The sequence below is a fragment of the Miscanthus floridulus genome, chromosome 19 (assembly GCF_019320115.1).
Source record: "Miscanthus floridulus cultivar M001 chromosome 19, ASM1932011v1, whole genome shotgun sequence".
Classification (NCBI taxonomy): Eukaryota; Viridiplantae; Streptophyta; class Magnoliopsida; order Poales; family Poaceae; genus Miscanthus; species Miscanthus floridulus.
Window position 1 is genome coordinate 81,668,056 of NC_089598.1, and position 21,768 is coordinate 81,689,823.

Consider the following 21,768-nt stretch of genomic DNA (forward strand, 5'->3'; position numbering starts at 1 on the left):
GGGTTAGAAAAAGATGCCATAGTTTAGGAGTTAGATTTTTAAGTTGCCTAATTCACCCCCCCCCCCTCTTAGGCGTCACGGTCCCCCTTCAATCATCATAAGTGTTTATTACATCATGAATAAGATAGAGTCTTCACATAGATATAGCAAAAACATAAAGAAAAGAACTCTTGCAGAAGCTTCATATCACAGGGACGTCGACTGGTTGACCACAAGTCTAGAAGTCCTCAGGAAAATCATCATACCCATGGCCATCTGTTACCCATCCAGGATTTTTATCCAAATAATAAAAATAAAAAAGCGTAAGTATATGTCGTACTCAACAAGTGTAACATGGGGTTCATGAGGCTCAAAAGGCTTGACACAGGTTTAACAACATTCAGCTTTTAGTTGTCACAATTTTAGCTTAAGAGTAGCATCAAGTTGTTTCAATTCTCAATGCAAAATACATGATCAATGTAAACATGAATAATGAATAGCATAAACAGCTAATTCTTAGTGTTCATCTATTCCATAAATGTTCCAAGGTCGCTCGTGACCGTGAGCACGGCTGATATACCAGTTTTACACTCTACAGAGGTTGTACCCTTTCACTGTGAGTCGTGATACCCATATACCCGGGTTAATTACTCCCAAAACACTTCCAAGGTGAGCAGGTAGGGGTCACTATGAAGCCTTTCAAAGGTTCGTCTAACAAGTTAGGGCCATTAGATTCACTCGACAAACAGATGTAGAGCCCCCCTTCCCGATGGCACATTGACATACAACCTATACACATGGAGACAGAGGCCGCATTATACCCGATTCGACAAGCCATTCTTACGCCAATAAAGGTAACCATTAACAAGCTAGAAAAGTTCCTTATACTGAGCTAAAGCCAGAGCCATGTAGCCCTCACAGCTGTACTGTAAGTCCCAAATCATCACTTATAGATAAGTCCTTAGGGAGAGGAATCTGAAGCATTTAGAAAGTAGCTAAGCACTTCAGCCCCCTGTTTCCAAGTTGCTAAAAAGTCATATTTTAATGTTTATTGCATATACCATTAGTCAAGTTATAAGATCATGGTTTAATTGAGCACTAGCAAAGCTACCCAATGCATATCCCATAGGTGACAAGGTATAAGTTCAATTCTAGGAAATCCCTATCAAGGTGACACATGCAACATGAATTTAATGTATTAAAGTGAATAGGAAACAAGGATGATCCCATGCTATACTTGCCTTTAGGAAAGTACTTTTGCTGATCCTGCTCATCAAAGTAGTACCCTTGATCTCCCACGAATTGCTCACCGTCTATACTCGATAATCACAGCAACATACAAGCATCCAGGAGCAATCATGCATAACAAACAAAAGCTATAGATTAGAATAGTACACCAACAGCATAAAATCAAGATGGAAAGTTTGAAAAATGAATCCACGTCTCGCTACGAACACACATACATGAAGATCACAAAAATCGGAGCTAAAACGAAGAAGTTATGAATTAAACAAGTTTTTCTTTATTAAAATAATAGATTAAATCTAACCTCAAATTTTAAAAGTTGAAAACCAACATAACAGTAGTATGAACATGTAGATTACTTAATTATAAACCTCACGCAACTTGAACGGATCAAATCGGAGTTAAAACGGAGATTTTATGGCTAAAACAAGTTGAGTGACACAACTGTAAATAGCTAAAACGTATTTTCAATCTAACCGAACCAAAGTACGCTTTCAGAAAAAGAAAACGGAATCTAGAAAGACACTAGGGACGGCAGGTTCTATAATTAAAAACCCGAGGGACCTTTTTGCAAAACAACCAGCCGAATTGGTTCATTGGATACCGGCTGTTGGATCTGATCTAACGGGCCAAAACAGATCAAGCGGGGAAGGAGGACGCCGGCCGGCCAGAAAAGACGGTCGCGGTGGCGCCATTGCCGGCTCACCGGAGTTCTCGGTGTTCGGCCTACAGCGCACGGTTTGACTCACCGGTGACATGGGGACAAAGCGGAGGAGATGGGGATCTCACTGGAGCCGAAAAGAACAGACAGGAGGCGACGACGGCTGCGCGGCACTCGATGAAACAGCGGCGGCTTTCCAAGCATGAGGCGGCTGCGAGCTCTTTGGCGAGGCGGAAAGCTTGTTGCAAGGCGGGATAAGGAGGGCGGCGCAGGCACGGGCGATATTTAAAGGGGTGCGGCGTCTTTGGAGGCACGGCACAGGCTCGTGGTGGAGCCAAACACGGGCGTCGGCACGGTGGTCTCCGGCTTGGTTACGGCGCGAGGAAGGAGGAGCGCCTGACGGGCGGGTCCGGCGTGTCAGCGGGACGGAGACGCGGCGCGGCGTGCTAAGCTGGGCCAGCTGCCTTGCTGGGCCGCTGCGGGAAGGGAGGCGCAGGACGCAGCGTGACCTGGGCAGGCGCTCGGCTAGGCCGCGCGAAGGGAAATGAGGCGGTCGGCGCTGGAAACAAGCCACGGGCAGAAGCAGGCCAACCAGGCCGAAAGGAAGGGGAGAGAGGGGAATTCGTTTTCCCTTTTTCCATTTTTTCAAAATAATTTCAAAATTAATTTTGAATGCAAATTCAATTAACCTTGAAATCTGATTTCAAATCAAACAATACAAAAAGATATGCAGCAGCATGGACGCACACACATGATTGTGAACCTACATTTGATTTTAATTTAATAAAATTATTATTTTCCTAAATTCAAATGCCTACAAAAATACATAATTAATTATTTTCTCCTATTTCAAAGTTATGTAAATTTTAGGGTGTTACACAAATGGTGCGAACTCCTGGCGAAGATCATCATCATTGAATTCAGTGGGCAAGTTCTTTATATATACATTTGTGCACTTGACTTCTCTGTCCCGACGGCGCATGTGTAGGCCCACAAACATTTCTCTGTCATTTGCTAGCATACCATTAAGTCGGTTAATTGCATCTTGAGCAGATTCCTCAGTCTCATATTGTACAAAACCATACCCTTTTGACTGACCAGCTGAATCAATGGCCACCTTGCATGATAATATGGTGCCAAAGGAGGAGAAGATCTCATACAGGTTCTTGCTATCAATCAGCCTGTTCGGCTGGTGCTGATATGATCGTATATGATCGTAGATTATTACTGTTGGCTAATTTGGTGTGAGAGAGAAATACTGTTCTGTCTGAAAATTCACGATCATTTACGACCAAGCGAACATGCTGAATGTTAGGCTCAAGGTTTTTTACAAACAAGTTAGCGCGTCCACTTTTAGGCAGGCTTGGATCCCGGTTAGAGAACATAACCCGGATGTACTTTCCACTCAATGGGGTAAAATTCAAAGCTTCCAGTGCACGAGTAGCTGCAAGTAATCATAATCCAAGTTATAATAAACTTAATTTATAGATATATTGATAAATATCATTCTATGCTTTTACATCAAAATTGAATAATACATCATATAATTGATAATCAAAGCTATGTTTTCTTGGTCCACAAAAGAATGCAATTCTCATTTTTTTAAAGTCAAACAGTATAAACTTTGACTAAATTTATATAAAAAAAATAGTAACATTCATGATACAAAATAAGTACCATTAGATTCGTTATAGAATATATTTTCATAATAAATTTATTTAAAGGCATAAACACTAATACTATTTACTATAAACTTGGTCAAACTTGAACTAGTTTGACCGGCACGTATACCGTAATTACATTTTTTTTGACCGAGGGAGCAATGTACTAATGGAGTAACGTCGGCTATTGAACGTGATCCCTTGTGGTCTAGGTGTTTTAATCTTTGAGCTGGTGTTAATTATTAAGTCCTCCTAAATTCTAACACCAGTGAGATCGTTTATATACACTAGCCCAAAACAACTCTTCACTGTCGGTTCAAAAACCCAATCACTGTAGGTTTCTTGAACCATTAGTAGGAAAGTGGCAGTGGGGCTCAACACTGCTGGTTGATGAGGTTTTTCAAAAAATCAATTTTGGGCTGAAAAATAGCACACTTTTTTAATACTGCGAGACATATAAGCGTTTTTTCGTGCTTTACCTGGAGACCACACTGGACAGCCACACGCGCGTGCAAGTCACGAGTTACAAGTCACATGATTTTTCACACTTTACCGGGAGACCATACCGGCCAGCACATGCGGCTGTCGGCGCTCGAACCCATGACCTCAGTCTTCGCGTGTTCATACCCTAAACAGTAAACACTCCATCCATAAGACACTTGTGGCCATTTGGGATACTCGTCCTTCCCATTTTATGTCCATCTGATTTTAAAATGAGTATTTTGGACCCTAAACGAATTTAAATGAAAAAGTTGTCAAAGTTCAAAGTTTTGCAATACATCAAGAGACTTTTCCCTGTGTGCCATTATAAAAAATAATATGATTTTTCTAAGATATATTAATCATATCAAATCATATTTTTTTTACGGAATTAAATGAAAATAATTTTTATATGAAAATTATAGATCTCGACGAGATCTACAACTTTCTAGTTTTGAGTTTTTTTATTTGAAGTCGTTAAGATGCTCAAAAAAATTAATAACATATTTGAACTTAAGGGCATTTTCGTCTTTTCACACCTGCGGTTTGACGGCGTTAGAGTCCAAACTGACGGAAGTGGCATGGAGGACACGAAAAAGTTGGAGTAGTGACGCTGAAGACCGCTAAATTTTTTCAGGAACACATAGAGAATTACGATCTTTTATAATGACACACAGGAAAAAGTCTCATACATCAATGGTCTTTGTTTTGATGCTCCTGCTCCTGTAGTTTGCCCTTCATGGATAGTGTTGCAGTCCTACGTGAATTGGTGATGTGCCATAAAATCCCCAAACTATTAAGTTTTTTATAAAGCTCACTCTCTAAATCATCATTTAGAGAGTTATTTACATAAAAACTGTTTTCTATATCTTCCCACACTTCAATAGTTTTTCTATACCTTTTTTACACTCTACAGAGCCATTCTCGTTTTCTATCTTTGGCAACAAAAAATCTGGAATAGAAGATGGCTATATTTGGATGACCAATTGAAGAGTGTGTTGGAGGGTATTTTATCATCAAAATTTATATTTCTAGCAATTAAGAAGGATTTAGAGAGTCTTTTGAAGTTGCTCTGTTACTGTGATTTGCATACAAAATTTCACCAATAACTTATAACCTGTCTAAATTATTGGACGTGTTTAGATTGAGACCTAGCAGGCAAATGTCTACTAGGCAACAAATTCTGGCTCTAGACGTTTAAAATCGGACGCCTGAGAAACATGTCTATTTTGGTCCTAGGCATCCAATATCAAACCTCTGGGAAGCTTGATGCAAAGCCTGCCTGGATCAACAACCTTTTGAAGTTTTGAACCAAACATGTTGTGCAAGAGCAAACATGATCTACGCTATAATTTTGCTTGGCTGCAGCTATGCCTTTCCAAATCCGAATAAAGGGGATTTGCTCCGGGGTACTTCCTTTCTTAAAAAAAATTGATACGAATCATCGGCCTGTTCGGCAGCCTGTATCTTGCTGATAAGCTAGCCATCCAACAGTATTTTTCTCTGACACCAAACCAACCAACAATACTTTCAATCATGATTTATAAGCCAATCCAACCGAACAGGCTGCATAATACAAACAAATAATTACGCGCTTTTAGCCCGACGCCCCAACCCTACCCGATTCTAGCCCGTAACCGGCCTATGCCCACCCAGCTTGCGAAATTGGGCTACGCGCTTTGTCCGGAGTTTTTGTTTCCACACGCGTGTGGGCCGGACGCGGTAGCGCTCCACGTGACGATAGGTTCTCCACATCGGCGGAGCTCCAACACGAGTTATTCACGCCGTTGGCGTTCCACGGGCTGGCAGTTGACGGCGGCAGCGATTACGCGCGAACGCCTCCTCGGATTGTTTCAATGGCTTCGCCGCCGTGTCTCCTCCGCCCCCGCCCACCGCCGTGCAGCCGCCGCGGCAGCAGCAGGTCCCTCTACCTCTTTTCGAAGCAGAGCCTGCACCTCGCCGTCCAGTGTTGGCGCCAGTGGCAGAGCAGCTCGTGCCGAGGCCGCCTGGGCCTGGTACCGGCCGACGGATGGGGGCAACGGGCTTTGCCTGTCACTCACTGTTCCTACGAAACCAAGAACGGATAATAGTCGTCTGCTGGCTATTTGTATTGAGGACGGCGCAGCTAGTTGCTCATCAATCCTGTTCGCACGAATACAGATAGATTTTGACCGAGCTAAAATTGAAATTTAAATTCAATTTGTGGGTAAGACATAGACACCTGTAGGTTGACAGGTCGTAGTGAGCAGCATTTTGCATCTACCAGAAGATGCAAAGCAAAGAAAATTTTCCATCCATCAAGTTCCCCTAAAACGGGCTGCGAGACCATCCTGAACTGTACAAGAATCGCCTAACCAAAGCTAAGCTAGCCCCTGAATTATCAAAAACCTACTCCGCTTCCCTTCTTTTCTTCTACCTGCTGCAATCTGCGTCCCTACAACGAATTTTCGAGCCTCTTGCTCCACCAACGATGCGAAATCATCCAAAAGAGAAACCGGTCCAATGCCGTCGGTACGGTCACCCTTGCTGGCTGCCGGGCTTGATGAGCGGCTGCTGCGAGGTCTTGGCCCACTCCTCGGGCGGGCTCTTCACCTCCTTGAGCAGTGCCACCACCTCCTTCATCGTTGGCCGCTCCGCCGGCGCCGCGTTCACGCAGAAGATGGCCACGCCCAGCGTCTGCAGCATCTCCTGCACCAGCTGGTCCGGCATCCCCCGCAGCTTCGGGTCCAGGATGTTCACCACCGGCTCGTAGCTGCCCATCTTCTTCTTCGCCCACTCCACGATGTGCAGGCTGGTCTCACCGACCACCGGCTCGATCGCGCTCTGCCCGCTCAGGATCTCCAGCAGCACCACGCCGTAGCTGTACACGTCGCTCTTCTCCGTGATGTTGCTCGTGTACGCGTACTCTGAAATGTATCACAGATATATGTTAATGATTGATTCTTTTGAAAATGATCATCCAGTCATATCTATGATCAAGCAATGTAACATTATTATATAGTGCGTTAAGAAACTATAGAAACAATATCAAGCCAACATATTCCAATCGACAAAAAGGATACTTGTGATGTGGGGAACTAGTGGTATGTACTAGTTGGATGTGGACTAGGACAAACTTCATTTAGTGGCCGAAAAGCCATGGCTGAAAGTTCTGTTCGTTGATTTGTTGTTAGAGAAAAACATTGTTCGTTCGCTGAAATAGTACGGCTTATAAGACAAGCGAACAAGGTCCAGTGTTGAGACAGAGTGATCACTGTTACCAGCTTAAGCTACAAGCAACTGATGAAGAACAAGGTTAAGGTTGCTAGAAGCAACCACAGGTCAAAGATTCTCGCTTAGCAGCAGCATTACCAAAGAACTACTGAGTTGTGACATTAATTGGGGTTGCTGCTCTTCTACACTACTACAGTCTAATTGCTGAAGAAATAAGAACAGAAAAATGTTGATTAATACTACACCAAAAAGATTAGCTTATTACCTGGAGCAATGTATCCATAAGAACCGGCAATGCGTGACATGGCGTGATGATAACTGGGGGAGTTCATCAGCTTGGCCAGCCCAAAATCAGCCAAGTAGGCCTCATACTTGGAATCGAGCAGTATGTTGTTGCACTTGACATCCCTGTGGAGTATCGCCGGAACGCAATCATGGTGGAGGTAAGCCAGCCCCTGCGCTGTTCCAACGGCAACCTTGTACCTCGTGTCCCAGTCCAGACTCCTGTTCTCCTTCAGGAGCTCCAGCAGGTTGCCATTGGGAATGTAGTTGTAAAGCAGGAGCTTGACAGACCTGTTAGAGCAGTACCCAAGTAGCTTCACGATGTTCCGGTGCCTGATGTGCCCCAAAATCTGAATCTCAGCAGCAAAGGCGTCAATCAGCTCATCCTTGCCGGCCTTCCATAGCTTCTTCACTGCGATGATGTCCCCATTCGGCATCTCGGCTCTGTATACCACCCCCGAGCAACCTTTGCCGATCACGTTCTCATCCCTTAGGCATGCCAAGATGTTGTCAATGCTGAAGTTGAGCTTCTGGAATGGTGTAAACGTCCAGGGGTTGGAGAAATCATCACCGCCAGCACCTGACAAGCTCATTGCCTTCTGGCTAGCCAGCTTCCTGCTCCTGTTGATCAGAATCCAAACCACAACAAGCAGCAGCGCGACTGACCCCAGAACACCACAGACAAGGATCACGGTCTTAACCGTCTTCAGGGCGGACCTGCGAACCATGTCCGCCGCACAGGAGTGGCCATCGTAGGACTCACAGAGGTTGGCATTGCCAATATAGGAGTTGGACGACAATGTCTTGAAGAACGGCGTCACTGGGATGGCGCCAGAGAAGTTGTTGTACGAGATGTTGAGGGATGTCAAGCTGGTGAGCTCACCCAGAACCGAGATGCTGCCGTAGAGGCCATTGCTCGCGAGGTTGAGTGACTGCAGCTGCGTCAAACCAGACATCTCGTCCGGCAGCTCGCCGACGAACCTGTTCGAGCTGAGGTCCAGGCTGATGCCCAGGCTAGACAGCGCGCCGATCTCCGGCGGTATCGGGCCAGAGAAGCTGTTATTGCTCAGGTCCAGCATTGTCAGCTTCTGCAGGTTCCGAATCGACTTGGGCAATGGCCCGGACAGATTGTTGCCGCTGAGGATCAGCTTGTTAAGGTAGCTGAAGTTGCCAAAGCTCGCCGGTATCTCGCCGGTGAGCTTGTTCATGCTCAGGTCGAGCTGCTCCAGGTTCATGAGCTCCCCGAACTGCGGCGGGATGCCACCGGTGAAGCTGTTGTTGTGCACGTCCAGCAGCTCCAGCACCGTGATGTTTGCGAGCTCGGCAGGCAGCGAGCCGGTGAACCTGTTTGAGTACAGGTCCAGGAACACCAGGTTCTGCAGCTTGCCGATCTCTCTGGGTATCTCGCCGACGAGCTGGTTCTCACCGAGCCGGAGGCGCACCAATGATACGCAGTTGGCGACGCTCGGGGGTAGGTGGCCGGAGAGCTCATTGCCCAGGAGTAGCAGCTTGCTGAGTTTCTGCAGCGCGAACACCTCGTCGGGGATGCCGCCGGAGAAGCGGTTCTTTGACAGGTCCAGCGCGTAGAGCTCGGTGCAGTTGCCCAGCGACGGCGGGATCGCGCCAGACAGCGCGTTGCCCCAGAGGAACAGCACCTGCAGCGCCTTCAGCTCTCCCAGCTGCGGCGGGATCGCGCCCGAGAAGCCGTTCTTGTCGAGCTGCAGCGCGGTGAGGCTGCTCAGGTTGCTGAGTTCCGGCGGTATGCGCCCCGTGAGCTGGTTGTCCGACAGGTGCAGCTGCTCGAGCGCGCCGAGCCGCCCGAGCGCCCCGGGCACCTCGCCGGTAAGCCGGTTGCCCGACAGGTCGAGCACCACCAACGCGGGGCAGTTGGATAGCTCCGGTGGGATCTTCCCGGAGAGGGCGTTGCCCCAGAGGAGCAGACTGGTGAGCTTCTGCAGCCGCCCGAGCTCCGGCGGTATCGGGCCGGTGAGCTTGTTCATGTGAAGGTAGAGGTTGCGCAGCTCGACGCAGCCGCCGAGCGCGGCGGGTATGGACCCGGACACGCTGGTGTCGTACAATGCCAGCGTCTGGAGATTGACGAGGCTGCCGAACTCCTCGGGGATGGGACCGGACAGCGCGGTAGCCGCGGCGCCGAAGACGGTGAGGTTGGAGAGCGCGCCGAGTGAGGCCGGGATGGGGCCCGACAGCGCCGGGTTGCCGCCGACGCGGAACTGCTGGAGCGCGGTGAGCGCGCCGAGCGATGCCGGGATGGTGCCGTTGAGGAGGTTGTCCTGGACGCAGAGCACCTGGAGCGCGGAGAGGTTGGCGAGCGAGCGCGGGATGCCGCCGGTGAGGTGGTTGGAGTTGAGGAGCAGGAACTGGAGCCCCGAGAGCGCGCCGAGCTCGTCGGGGATGTCGCCGGTGAGCGCGTTCGAGGACATGTCCAGGACGCGCAGCGCGGAGAGCGACGCGTACGAGGGCGGGATGGTCCCGGAGATGTTGCAGGTGGAGAGGTTGAGCAGCTGCAGCGAGGAGAGCGTGGCTAGCGGCGGCGGCAGCGAGGACAGGTTGAGGAAGGTGTTGGGCAGCGAGAGCGACACCACCCGGCTCTGCGGCGAGCACGTGACCCCCTGCCACGAGCACGGCGTCGCGGCCTTGGGGTCCCACGACGGCAGCACGGGAGACGGCGCTCCGCCGGGCAGCAGCGACAGCAGCGCCTTGCCGTCCGGCGACAGCGCCGCGGCCGGCCCGACCGACAGCACCAGAAGAGCGGCGGCGGCGACCACAGAGAAGAGCCGGGCCCGCCGGTGGTGCGCCATTATTATCGACAACCGCCTCGATCAAGAACCCGCCGCGGGAACCGGAAAAGGTGCGGCGACGACTTTTTTTTTCCTTCAACCGAGAGCGCGGCCGCCCGGCACGGCGAGGTCACGGCATGCGCGCGCGGCGCGCTCGGTCGCTTGCTACTGGGAAGAGCAAGGAAGAGCAGGACGCGATGGTCGCCGAGGCATGTGGGGGTGCAGTGGTGAGGTTCGCTCGGTCGCTCGCTTTCAGCAGCTGCCGTAGTTGCTTGCGCCGCACCCAACAAGCATATGGAGGCCGTGACTGGCGTTTCTCTCCAGCTCCGTCTCCTCCCTCTTCCTCACTTCAGTTACGCCGCCTGGCCAGCAAGGAGATGGATTATGGAGGAGGAGTAGGAGTACTAGTACAAATTGGTTGCTTAAACCTTTGATTTGGGGTGCGTTAAACCCCGGGCGTTTTGGTCTTATCTGCGGTTCTTGGGAGATGGAGCAGTATTTAATGGGTGGCTATGACAGGTCCTCTCAACGTAGGTCCGGCTGGGCTGGCTGGAAGTGTCACTGTTGCTGAGTGAGCTTTAGTACTTGTTTAATTGCAGTTTTGGTCACTTGTTGCTTGGATTCATCTGTGCATCATTTACACCCTAACTAGTAGGCGTTTGCAGTTTTTTTTTGAGCCTAGTAGGCGTTTGCAGTTTCTCGTGAGTTGAGTGATTTTCGCATTTTCTTGTGGCCTAGAAAGCCACTTTTCGTACCCGAAAACAGAAGTAAAAAGGCTGGAGTGCTGCACTATCTGTTGCATCCGTTTCAACACGAAAAGACATGGAAATTGCAAGTTACTGCTACTATCCAATACGGAGTATGTTTATATATATTTAGTAGAGCTCTGCTATTTGATTCTTAACTCTAGGCCTTATTTAGATGAGTGTTAGGAATTAGTATTCGACACTGTAGCACTTTCGTTTGTATTTAGTAATTATTATTCAATCATGGTCTAACTAGGCTTAAAAGATTCGTCTCATAATTTACAATCAAACTGTGTAATTAGTTATTTTTTTATCTATATTTAATACTCTATGCATGTGTCCAAAGATTTAATGTGACGAAGAGAGAGTGAAAAAACTTAGAATAAACAAGGCCCTGGTTCCTTAACTTATTCTGGTCGCGGCACAGAGAGGAAAGCAGATGACGAATGATTCTAGAGCAGTTTTGGTGAATATTTAAATAAAGAGCAGTGAGGAACAAGTTTTTCAATGATAGTTAGGCAGATCTTCGCTCCCAACTTTTTCGGAGCGGATTATTTGATCTCTACTAAATGTTTAAAATGTAACTGGACTATAATGGAGAGCTATGAGCTAAAAAAAACCTACTCTCCACCAACCTCCTTCGGTCCTCGTTCAATCACCATTAGAATCGATTCTCGCAGCTCCCCACCCCGCTTCTCCACCATAATCACTCCATCAGAAATGAAGCTCAAAAACCAGAAAGACGAGCTCTACCAAACGTCCAAACTACTCCCCTGTCTCAAAATAAGTGCACTTCTAAGCCTTTGACCTTAGGTGAAGAGATCAATACTATACTGGTGAGAAATTACATATATATCTCCTGTAAAGATGTAATCATTGCACTTTAGCAAGAGAGAAAATAAAAAAGACAACTAGAGTTAGGTTGTCTCGTACCTAGAGGTGCACTTATTTTATGATAAATTTTGAACTTTAGAATTGCACTTATTATGGACTTATCATGAGCGGATCCAACATCGAGGCGGGGTGGGCTCGAGCCGCCGCTACTGCTGCTTGGACCATGGAGCCCCTCCTAAGTCTTATACAAATATGCACATATTCAAGTTTGGAAGGAGAGACTAGAGATGAAAGATTATGAAATAAGCCTCTCCTGCCTTATGTTCCTAGATCCGCCACTAGGATTTATTATGGAACGGAGGAAGTAGTCATAGATAAGCCCCTCCTGACTTATGTTCTTAGATTCGCCATTGGGACTTATTATGGGACAGAGGGAGTAATCCTTAGCTCTAAGCTTTTAATGTAAATGAAGAAATAATTTATGTCCACTTCCCCTAGAATTATAAGAGAAGCCGAAAATACAGCTTTTCTGAAAAAAAAACAAGCCCGTTCAGAGGGAGTAATCCTTAGCTCTAAGCTTTTAATGTAAATGAAGAAATAATTTATGTCCACTTCCCCTAGAATTATAAGAGAAGCCGAAAATACAACTTTTCTAAAAAAAACAAGCCCCGTTCAGAGGGAGTAATCCCTAGCTCTAGGTCCGTTCGCTTCGCTGAAAAAACAAGGCGAAACACTATTTCGGTTGAAAAAAAAACAAGCTGAAAAGTACGGATTATAAGAGAAGTGAATAGGTGTACTCCCTTGTCCCAAAACATTTGATTTTATCTCATTCAAATTTTATACTAAAATATTCTCACTTCGTAATACACTTTTCTCATCTTTCAATATATCTTTTTTCTTTTTCCGATGCATCTTTCAGTATATCTGGCTACAGCAGCAAGGAAAATACAGCTATTACGGATTTACCAGCTGTTACGGAGGGAGAGGTGGAAAGGGTGAAGATCACAGGGACAAAACACGTGAAAACCGCACTAATGACAAGGCAAAACAGGAGGCTTGTGGATGGTGTGGGAAGTGGGATCGTGTCCGGGATCACAATATCCGCCATCGTCCGTTCTCCAACGACGGGCCCACCCGTCAGCCTCTTTAGAAAATGGGCCCGTTCTGCTCTTTTTAGACTGTCTCCAACTGTCAAAGGAACCTAAATGCGAGATGCATTGGACGGTTTGGATTGCGCACAGAAGAAAGGGTCTGGCACCTAAAACTTCTCTCTCCAACGGAGGGTGCAAAAAGAAACCCACTCAGCAAACCCTGCCGAGCGCCGCCCGCGCCTCCCTGCATGTGACCTCCCCTGCCGACGGATCTCCAACCGGCGTTCCCTTCCCCTGCCGCTTGCTTCTCCATGGCCGGTCGTGGATGCGACCTCCCCTGCCCCGACGCGGGCTTCGCGCGGTGTGAGCTCCTCTCTCCTCGCTCCGATTCTCCATGGCCGGCCGTGGATGCGACCTCCCCTGCCTCGGCGCGGGCTCCGGTAGCGGTCTCGGCGCGGGATTCGGCGGCAGCTCCGCCGCGGGCGCGTGGCCTTGCTTCGACGACGTGAGCTCCTCTCTCCTTGCCCCGATTCTCCATGGCTGGCCATGGATGCGACCTCCCCTACTCCGACGCGGGATCTAGCGGCGGCCGCAGCCCCAACCCCGATGCGGACGTGGCCCTGCCGGCGAAAGTGGGCGAGAGCTCCGACCCAATGCGGGCTGCGATTGAGTCGAGGAGAGAGACGACCAAAAGAGAACGCATATCTGAGTTTCCTCTCTTCTTCTACTCAAAATAAAGACTCCCTTTACTTACTCTGTTGGAGGACGTTTTTTTTTACTGTGCAGAACATAAAATGGGTTTAACCAGCGGTTGCACACACTTTCCATCACTAGCACAGCGGCACACAGGTCACCAGTAATTATTGGTGACCAACGTTCAATCACATCGAAACATGGAGTGCCGCGAGCCAGCGCTGCTCTTTTAGTAGTGGAGAATTATATTCCGGAGTACTAGTTTATAATTTTTTCCTTGTTTTATTTTATTTGAACTCTTTTGGGAGTACTCTAGTAGTAGTGCAAATGTGCGGCTCCGGGTAATAGGGGTCGTAAGTACTCCTATCTGTTAAGCAGCTTACAAGCAGTATTTTGATGCTTGTCAGTGCAGGTGTACGAAAAAGGGCACTTATTTCAAGCTAAATATTTGACCAAAGGACCATAGCATTTGATGCCCAAAAGTTCTTTAATACACTTTCAGTACCAAGAATAATCAAAAGGAAGGTCTGGTGAGCAGGAACCAGTGACTACGGAAAAGGAAAGACCACGTGATACTACGGGCCAGTTTGGCAGGGCTCTGACTCCTTTGAAAATGACTCCGACTCTGACTTCTTTCAAAAAGCAGCTTTTCTAGCGGAGTTGAAGCCGTTCTGAAAAATGTTTGGCAAAACAGCTCATTCGCACTAGACGACGTGAACCCACAGCAAGGAGCCACGCGAAGCTCGTTTTTGAGGCTTATCCTGCGCAGACAAAAAAATGGCTCCGACTCTTAACTGGCTCTCCATGCGAAGCCCTTTCCAAAACAGGCGTTTTACACAGCTCCTGCAGGAGCCGAAGCTAAAACCCATACAGAAGTCCTGCCAAAGAGGCTCTACTACCACAAATATGGAAATGAGTGGGAAAAAGCTTATTATCATTTTCTCCCACTTGTATATTATATTATATAAAAATAAAAAACAAAAGCTTGCATCGGTTGCGATGGGCCTTGAACTAAACAGGCCCAACTGATGGACCAAAGCCCACCGGCGCCCGCCCCATAGGGATCGCGGTGACACGCAGCCCATGCCGTCCGACCAATAACTTAAAGCCGCTCGCTCGCTTATCCCCCTCGCTAATCCCAACCGTGCAAATCCCAAAAAACTCGCAACTCTGCCCTCCAAACCCTAGGCCAGATCCACAGGCCCGTACCAAGAACCCTGGGGCATTTTAGTCTATTTGTACACGCCTCGGGTCAGAATCCTTGGGAAGCCCGAGAATTTGATGATATTGGGAGCTAGGCAAGCGAGCACTAGCAGTCTGCAAGCATGGGGCACCGTGTTTAAAGTAAAAGCGCTTAATGAGAGAGAGAGGGGGCAAATGGGCAATGCAAATGCAAGCGGCTAAGGCCTTGGTTACTGTAGTCACTCCTAAAATTCCTATCGCATCGAATGTTTGGACATATGCATGGAGTATTAAATATAGATTAATTATGAAACTAATTGCATAACTTACGACTAATTTACGAGAAGAATCTTTTAAGTCTAATTAGTCCATGATTTGACAACGTGGTGCTACAGTAAACCTGTGCTAATGACAAATTAATTAGGCTTAAAAAATCGTCTCGCAAATTAGCCTCCATCTATGTAATTGGTTTTATAATTAATCTATATTTGATGCTCTTTATTAGTATCTAAATATTTGATGTGACATGAATTTTAGAAAGCGACTAAAGAACCAAACACCCTCTAAGACTATCTTCAACATGAGATCTATTACAGAATTCAAATTCAAAATAAGTCTCTAGCATAATACCTATAATCTCTAACAGAGTACCTATATGGAAAATTTATTTTTGTGCTAGGAGAGGCATAACCTAAATCTAAGTATCCTCTTTCCTGAAGACCTATTTGCAGAAATAGTTATCTTTTAGGTTTTGTTGTTGAAGAAGACTAAAAATAAGTATTAAATACTTTGTCTATAACACTATCTAAAGGACGAATATGTCTTATACTTTGAGTCGTGGTTACCTGAGACAGCTTAAGCAAGCGCCCTTTTCTAAGTTTTGGGATTCGGCAGTTCAAATTTTACTGACCCCGTCTCTCTCATGGTCACGGCCCCATTGGGTTTCGGTCTAAAGGCAGGGCCGGCCGGTGTGGTGGATGCCTTTGGTGATATTTACTGCACTTTTTTTTTTAGAAAACTCTCTCTCTCTCTGTTCTTTTCTTGCTGTGGTCTGAGGCCCCGTTTAGTTCCACCCGAAAGTCAAAATTTTTTGCATAGTACCCATCACATCGAATCTTACGGCACATGCATGGAGTACTAAATGTAGACGAAAAAAAACTAATTCCACAGTTGAGTGAGAAATCGCGAGACGAAACTTTCGAACCTAATTAGTCCATAATTAGACACTAATTACCAAATACAAACGAAAGTGCTACGATACTCAAAACACAAAAATTTTTGGATCTAAACGACGCCTGAGAGTGGACGCCTTTGGTTTGGATTTTTTTACCGTGTTGTGAATGAACAGGATAAAAAGATGGTGGGTTGGGGGTTCCAAGGGGTTGGAGGTGGGTGGGTTTGGGGAATTGGGTTAAACAAAGTGGAAACTGCAGAGGTTTGTACTTGACATGTTGCTGCTCTCTGCTCACATGTTTCAGCTTTGTGTGAAAACGAGTCATAAACACTGTTAATAAAACTTCCAGCCTATTCGGTTGGCTGATTCGTATCGTTGCTGGTTCGTGAAGAAGTACTGCTTGCTAGTTTATGTGAGAGAAAAATATTGTTCCGGCTGGAAATTTACGATCGTTAACGTAAAATTTTCTCCTAAGTACTCCAATAGTTGAGAAACCAGTGGCTATTATCCTGGACATTTCAAGTCCTTGTACTTGTTTGAAATAAAGCTCTACAATGATTTTACAGGGAGTTCTTATACAATGATGTGGCCGTCAAGCAAGATCAAACCACTCATATAAATATAGGTCCTCAACTCCAAGAGTTCGTCTAAAACTAATAGTCAAATTTCTTGTTTTAGCCGTTGTGTAAAATAGAAAAGTCCTATGAATATAATAGCCTAGCTATTTTGCCTCTTGTATATTTGAAAACATGCTATTTCTGGATAGCGACAACATAAATTCATGTGGGGAGGGGAGCGTCGACAAAAGTTCACGAAGGGAAGAGGAATAGCGAGCGGCTGCAGCATGCTATTTCTAGATAGCGAGAAGTACGGGATACATGGCTTCTTACTTTGGCTTACTGGATACGATACCTGTTGGAGTACTGTTTTTCCTTAAAAAGTCTAAATTTCGACTCCAAGACAAATATACACCATCTGTTGGAGTTGCTCTACACTCTGGCCGTAAAAAAAAAACAAAATTCTATATTTGGACAAAATCATTTGTGTTGAGTTTGACTATATTTATAGAAAATAGTGATAATATTTTATAGATAATAGTAATATTATTTATGTCTTTAAATAGGTTTGGCGGTCAAACCAATTCTTTTACTCGATCTATGAAAATTAAAATTGTACAGTATCATTTTTTGAACGGAGGAGCATCAAATAAGTCACCATAGTAATATGGGATTACCAGGAATAGTAATATAATAATTATGTTTCGTCAATCATAATAACGCGCTGAAGGGTGTGGCAAGTACTCTCAGAATAGGGCATACTACTTTGACATGATTACTTGAAAAACTGGGAACAAATACACAGTGCAAAACGGATTACTAATTTGACAGGACCTGGCTCGTAGATCAGTGTGTTAAGCATCTGACAAATAATATTTTAGTTTGAAAATAACTTTATTTAAGGTTGCTCTTATCCTTTTTTGACTGTGCCCGCACTGGACTGGGTCCGGGTTGTACTCGCAGATTGCCCCGTCAGATCCAACCTGTTTATAGGATCGATATACCAAGAGTTAATCAAGTTGACGAAAGTGTGTATTTTTCCTGTGTAGTGACTAAATGCGGTGGTGGACATAGTTTATAATGGTTTATAACTCTAATATGAAATGCAAATCATCAGTCTCATCCCCATGAATATTTTTAGTGAGAAAAGTTGATTTTTCTAGACTTTATAATCAACTTATCTCGAGTTGGCCACTAACACCCTGGCTAAAATCTATCTATGGCCCAGCTCCAACGCAAAATAAGTACGTATATGTATGGCACCTCTTCTGTACTTTCATCATTGTTGCATGCAAAAGAATTAACCCGGAGATACTATATTTAGAGCAATAAGGATTTTAAGCTGGCCAAAACTGGATAAACAACTAATATGAGACTAATTTCATTAAAATACAACACATGGACCACAATAGACCAAAACCAAAATACTCCTACTAATAAGCTAAGGGCCTGTTTGGTTTCCATAAGTCAGGTGACTGAAAATCAGCGACTTATAAGTCATGCTGTTTGGTTGTAGATAACTTATAAGCTCATTAAAGGTGTGGGCCTATGGCAGAACCTCCTAAATTATAGGACCCACATGCACTTGTTACTATCTAACGACCTTTGACAACTATGCATATGTTCCTGGTAACTTAAGAAGTCTGTCGGGTGTCCGCGGGGAACCCCGAATCATCCACGATTTCCGAGCAGGATCACATTACAGAGTCATTACAGTATTACAACATTTATTCAAATATATACAATCAGAGTAAAATAGCGGAAGTCTTACGATAACATAGTTTATAAACTAGTTGTTTCAAACCTTACAAACTAAGTTCGATAATTATTACAAACCATAGTAGTAGTGGAGTGGCATAATTAACATAAACATAGCAAAAAAAATAAGCATCCTGCTCAAGGATCACACATTTACTTATCGTCATCGACCTGAACAACAGTCATGCAGCAAGGTCCAAAATAGACCTGCTCATGAGGCTCACCTGCAACAAAGGTCAACGAACCCTGAGTACAAAAGTACTCAACAAGACTTAACCGAAATAAAAACTGAGAAGACTCAGGAATGCAGGCTCAGGGATTCAAGGTATGGCTTTAGCAATAATCAAAGTTCTTTTGCGTAAAAGCTCTTTAACAAAATTTTAGTATTTCAATATTTAAACTTCATAAGAACAATATATGAATCTGCCCTGATCCATAATGAGATCATGAACTTCATATCAAACTCTTCTCAAACCTTTCTCAAGTTTCAGTTATTAACTACGATGATGAACAGTGAGTTGAGTCTCCATAACCGAGGAGCAACGATGATTCGAACCGATTATAAACCCACCTAGGGATTCCAGATCACACGACATATGTAGGTCCCTGACTTACATATATCAACCTACCCTCGGATCTTCTAAAACAAGAACGGGTCCGCGCCACCCGAGAATACAGTACTCCACCAATCTGGCCCATTGCCACGTGGGTACATGTTATTCCCGCCATCTCTCCACTCCCAGTGCACGATTATCCATTCTCGTAATAGAATCGCCAAGTTAAGGCTTACCGGAGTATGTGGTTAGTACTACAAAGTCTCACCTCATGCAATTCAACAACGGACGGACCTTAATCGACACAGGCAGAAAGAAACCGCTCACAAGACCTCCATGTCTTGTGGCTCTCACACACCGAGTCCGCCCGTTCTAGATTTATTACTTCCATGCTCATATCTCATGATAACATAAGTAACCAAAGATCCATTTAAAATTCTCAGGTGACAGGTAATCACTCGACTAAGCATGACTAAGCATATCTAGACATTTACGAATAAAACAGGTAATCAAGGTAGATATGGAAAAACAAGGTTGGTAATGCACCAATTAGGTTTCCACTTGACTCCTAATCACATAATGCAATATATAAAAGCAAAAGCGATAAAATTTGTAAAACACAAGGTAGCGTTAAATGCATCCGGGGCTTGCCTTCGTTGACGGAAAAATTAGGTTCCTGCGACGTTCCACAAGTATTAGATCTGACCTTAATAGGTGGATTAACCTCCTCCGCAACTTGATTAACTATCACGTGTTCACCTTCGGTCACTACACGTAGTAACAATACTATGTTTAACATGATGTGGAATACGAAACATGATGCTCGATGATGGATGCAAAATTAACAATTCGGATACAACTTTCCTTCGCGGTACAGTTGCAAGTTAAACTAACTAAATCTTTTTCATAACACATACATCACTTGCCAAGGATCATTATCAACTAATGACCTAAGGTCATCACTCAATCCAAAATTTCAAACAAAACCTAAATAATTAAAGGTTACTACTTGCTTTTATGAATTAATTATTTAATTCAAAATTATGAAATAAATCAACTTATTCCAATTGAGCTCAAAATTTTAGTAAAGATTCATCACATGATAATTAAGTGGCAAAACAAATTACATAATTTTTGGATAATTAATTGAGCCTAGAAAAATCATGGAAATCCATTTATTAATTAATTGAGTAATTTTCATCACATTCAAAAACTACTGTAAATCAATATTTCATATTTTTCCTAAATAATATTCATCATAGAGAGGTCACACAAAAATTTTCATAATTTTTGGAGCTCTAAATAAATCTACACAAAAATAACAAAAACAGACACTATTCATTCAAATATGAAAAACAGAAAATCCATTTTGAACTACACAGTCGCTGACAAGGTGACCCCACCTGTCATCCCTAACCTCTAGCTTTGACCGCAACGGCGACGGCGCTGACCGACGCTAACTCATCGATGGTGAGTCCAACGACGACGGCCAAAGTACCAAAACACTCACAACAACATGGCGCATCGATTGGAGACACTAGCTAACTCAATCACAACACGATTCGAGGCTGACGCCGGCCATGGCGGATGCGGCAGCTCGACGACACTACGCCAGCGATAGGAGACTAGTAGCAATCAAATAAATAGCTCAGGAAGCATCGGTAGCATACCCCGAACGCGTTGAAGCAAAGAGCGAGACCGGATGAGCTACGGCGACACGGGTCGACGTTCATGGTGATCGCGGCAGAGCAAAGCTCATCGGTGACGGTGTTCCAGCGACTGCAGTGGGCAAAATGACTAAGAAATAATGGATTAAGCACCACGACATCGAGATGGAGCCGTAGGTACACTAATCAAGGGCAACGGCTCACCGGAGGACGTTGGCCACGACGGCGCAGCCACGACGGAGAGGCTGCTGGCCGTGAGGAAGAAAGGCGGCTAGCGACGATTCCTAGCGGAATCAGGCGACCACAGTGGTTGTCAAGGCATGCAAGGAGTAGGCAAAACTATTGTTCGCTTTGCTGCGACGGTGGAGGCGCTGGTTCGACGGCGAGGGCTCGACGGAGATGACCGGCGACGACGGGAAAAATAGAGCAGAGAAAGGAAAGCCGACGACGGCGTCGAAGCTTTATAGAATGGCCAGGAGAGCGAGGAGACGACACGCAGTGACCTTCACCACGCCAGCGCGAAGCCAAGTGTGGCCACAGGCGCATCTAGAAGACCGGAGAAGGAACGCCGGCGGTGGGGCGGTGGTCGTGGTACTGTTTCTTATATTTACAGAATTGCCATCCATTTTAAAATTCAAATTACTCCCAAATTTGTATAACAACTCAAAAATCTCCAAAAATAAAAGTTACTTAAAATCCAAAGTTCTACAACTTTGCTTTTATAACCACCCCCTAATTCGGTCTACATTTTGAAATGACATTTGAATTCAAATAGGGGACATTTAACGAATTTCGCCTTTCCAAATTACTTCAATTTTTTCATAACAACTTTGAAAACTCCAAAAACAAACTTTGATTAACTTGACAAGCTCTACGCTTTTGCTTTTAGGCTCAACCCCAAAATATGCTTAGATTTTTTAATGAGTTTTCAGGGTAGGATTTAAATACTGAAAATCAGGGTTTTTCTTAAAAAATTCAAAATCCAAACAAACTTTGAATTTGATTCAAACAATACAATTCAAAACATACCACATAATTGTAAACTTGTTTTATTGTATGTATATCAAAATTTTCACTAAATGCCAAATGCTTTGCAATGCATATGATGACATGGCTGGTTTTAGTATTTAAACACCCGAGGTGTAACAATCCTTCCCCCTAAAAGAAATCTCACCCCGAGATTCAAAGCCATA

The 21,768-nt window shown here is 45.1% G+C and overlaps 1 protein-coding gene and 1 pseudogene across 1 annotated transcript; both read right to left on the minus strand.

The window, feature by feature from the left end:
• The window catches only part of LOC136526249 (polyadenylate-binding protein 3-like), a 30,421-nt pseudogene extending 25,076 nt beyond the window's left edge, over positions 1–5,345 (minus strand).
• Positions 5,346–6,238: 893 nt separating this feature from the next.
• LOC136528980 (LRR receptor-like serine/threonine-protein kinase RGI5) lies at positions 6,239–10,681 on the minus strand. The gene is made up of 2 exons (XM_066521991.1): positions 7,505–10,681; positions 6,239–6,932 (listed from the first exon to the last, which is right to left on the minus strand). Exons 1-2 carry the CDS (start codon positions 10,338–10,340, stop codon positions 6,544–6,546), a joined length of 3,225 nt encoding a protein of 1,074 aa, XP_066378088.1. The 5' UTR covers positions 10,341–10,681; the 3' UTR covers positions 6,239–6,543.
• Between the last annotated feature and the right edge of the window lie 11,087 nt (positions 10,682–21,768).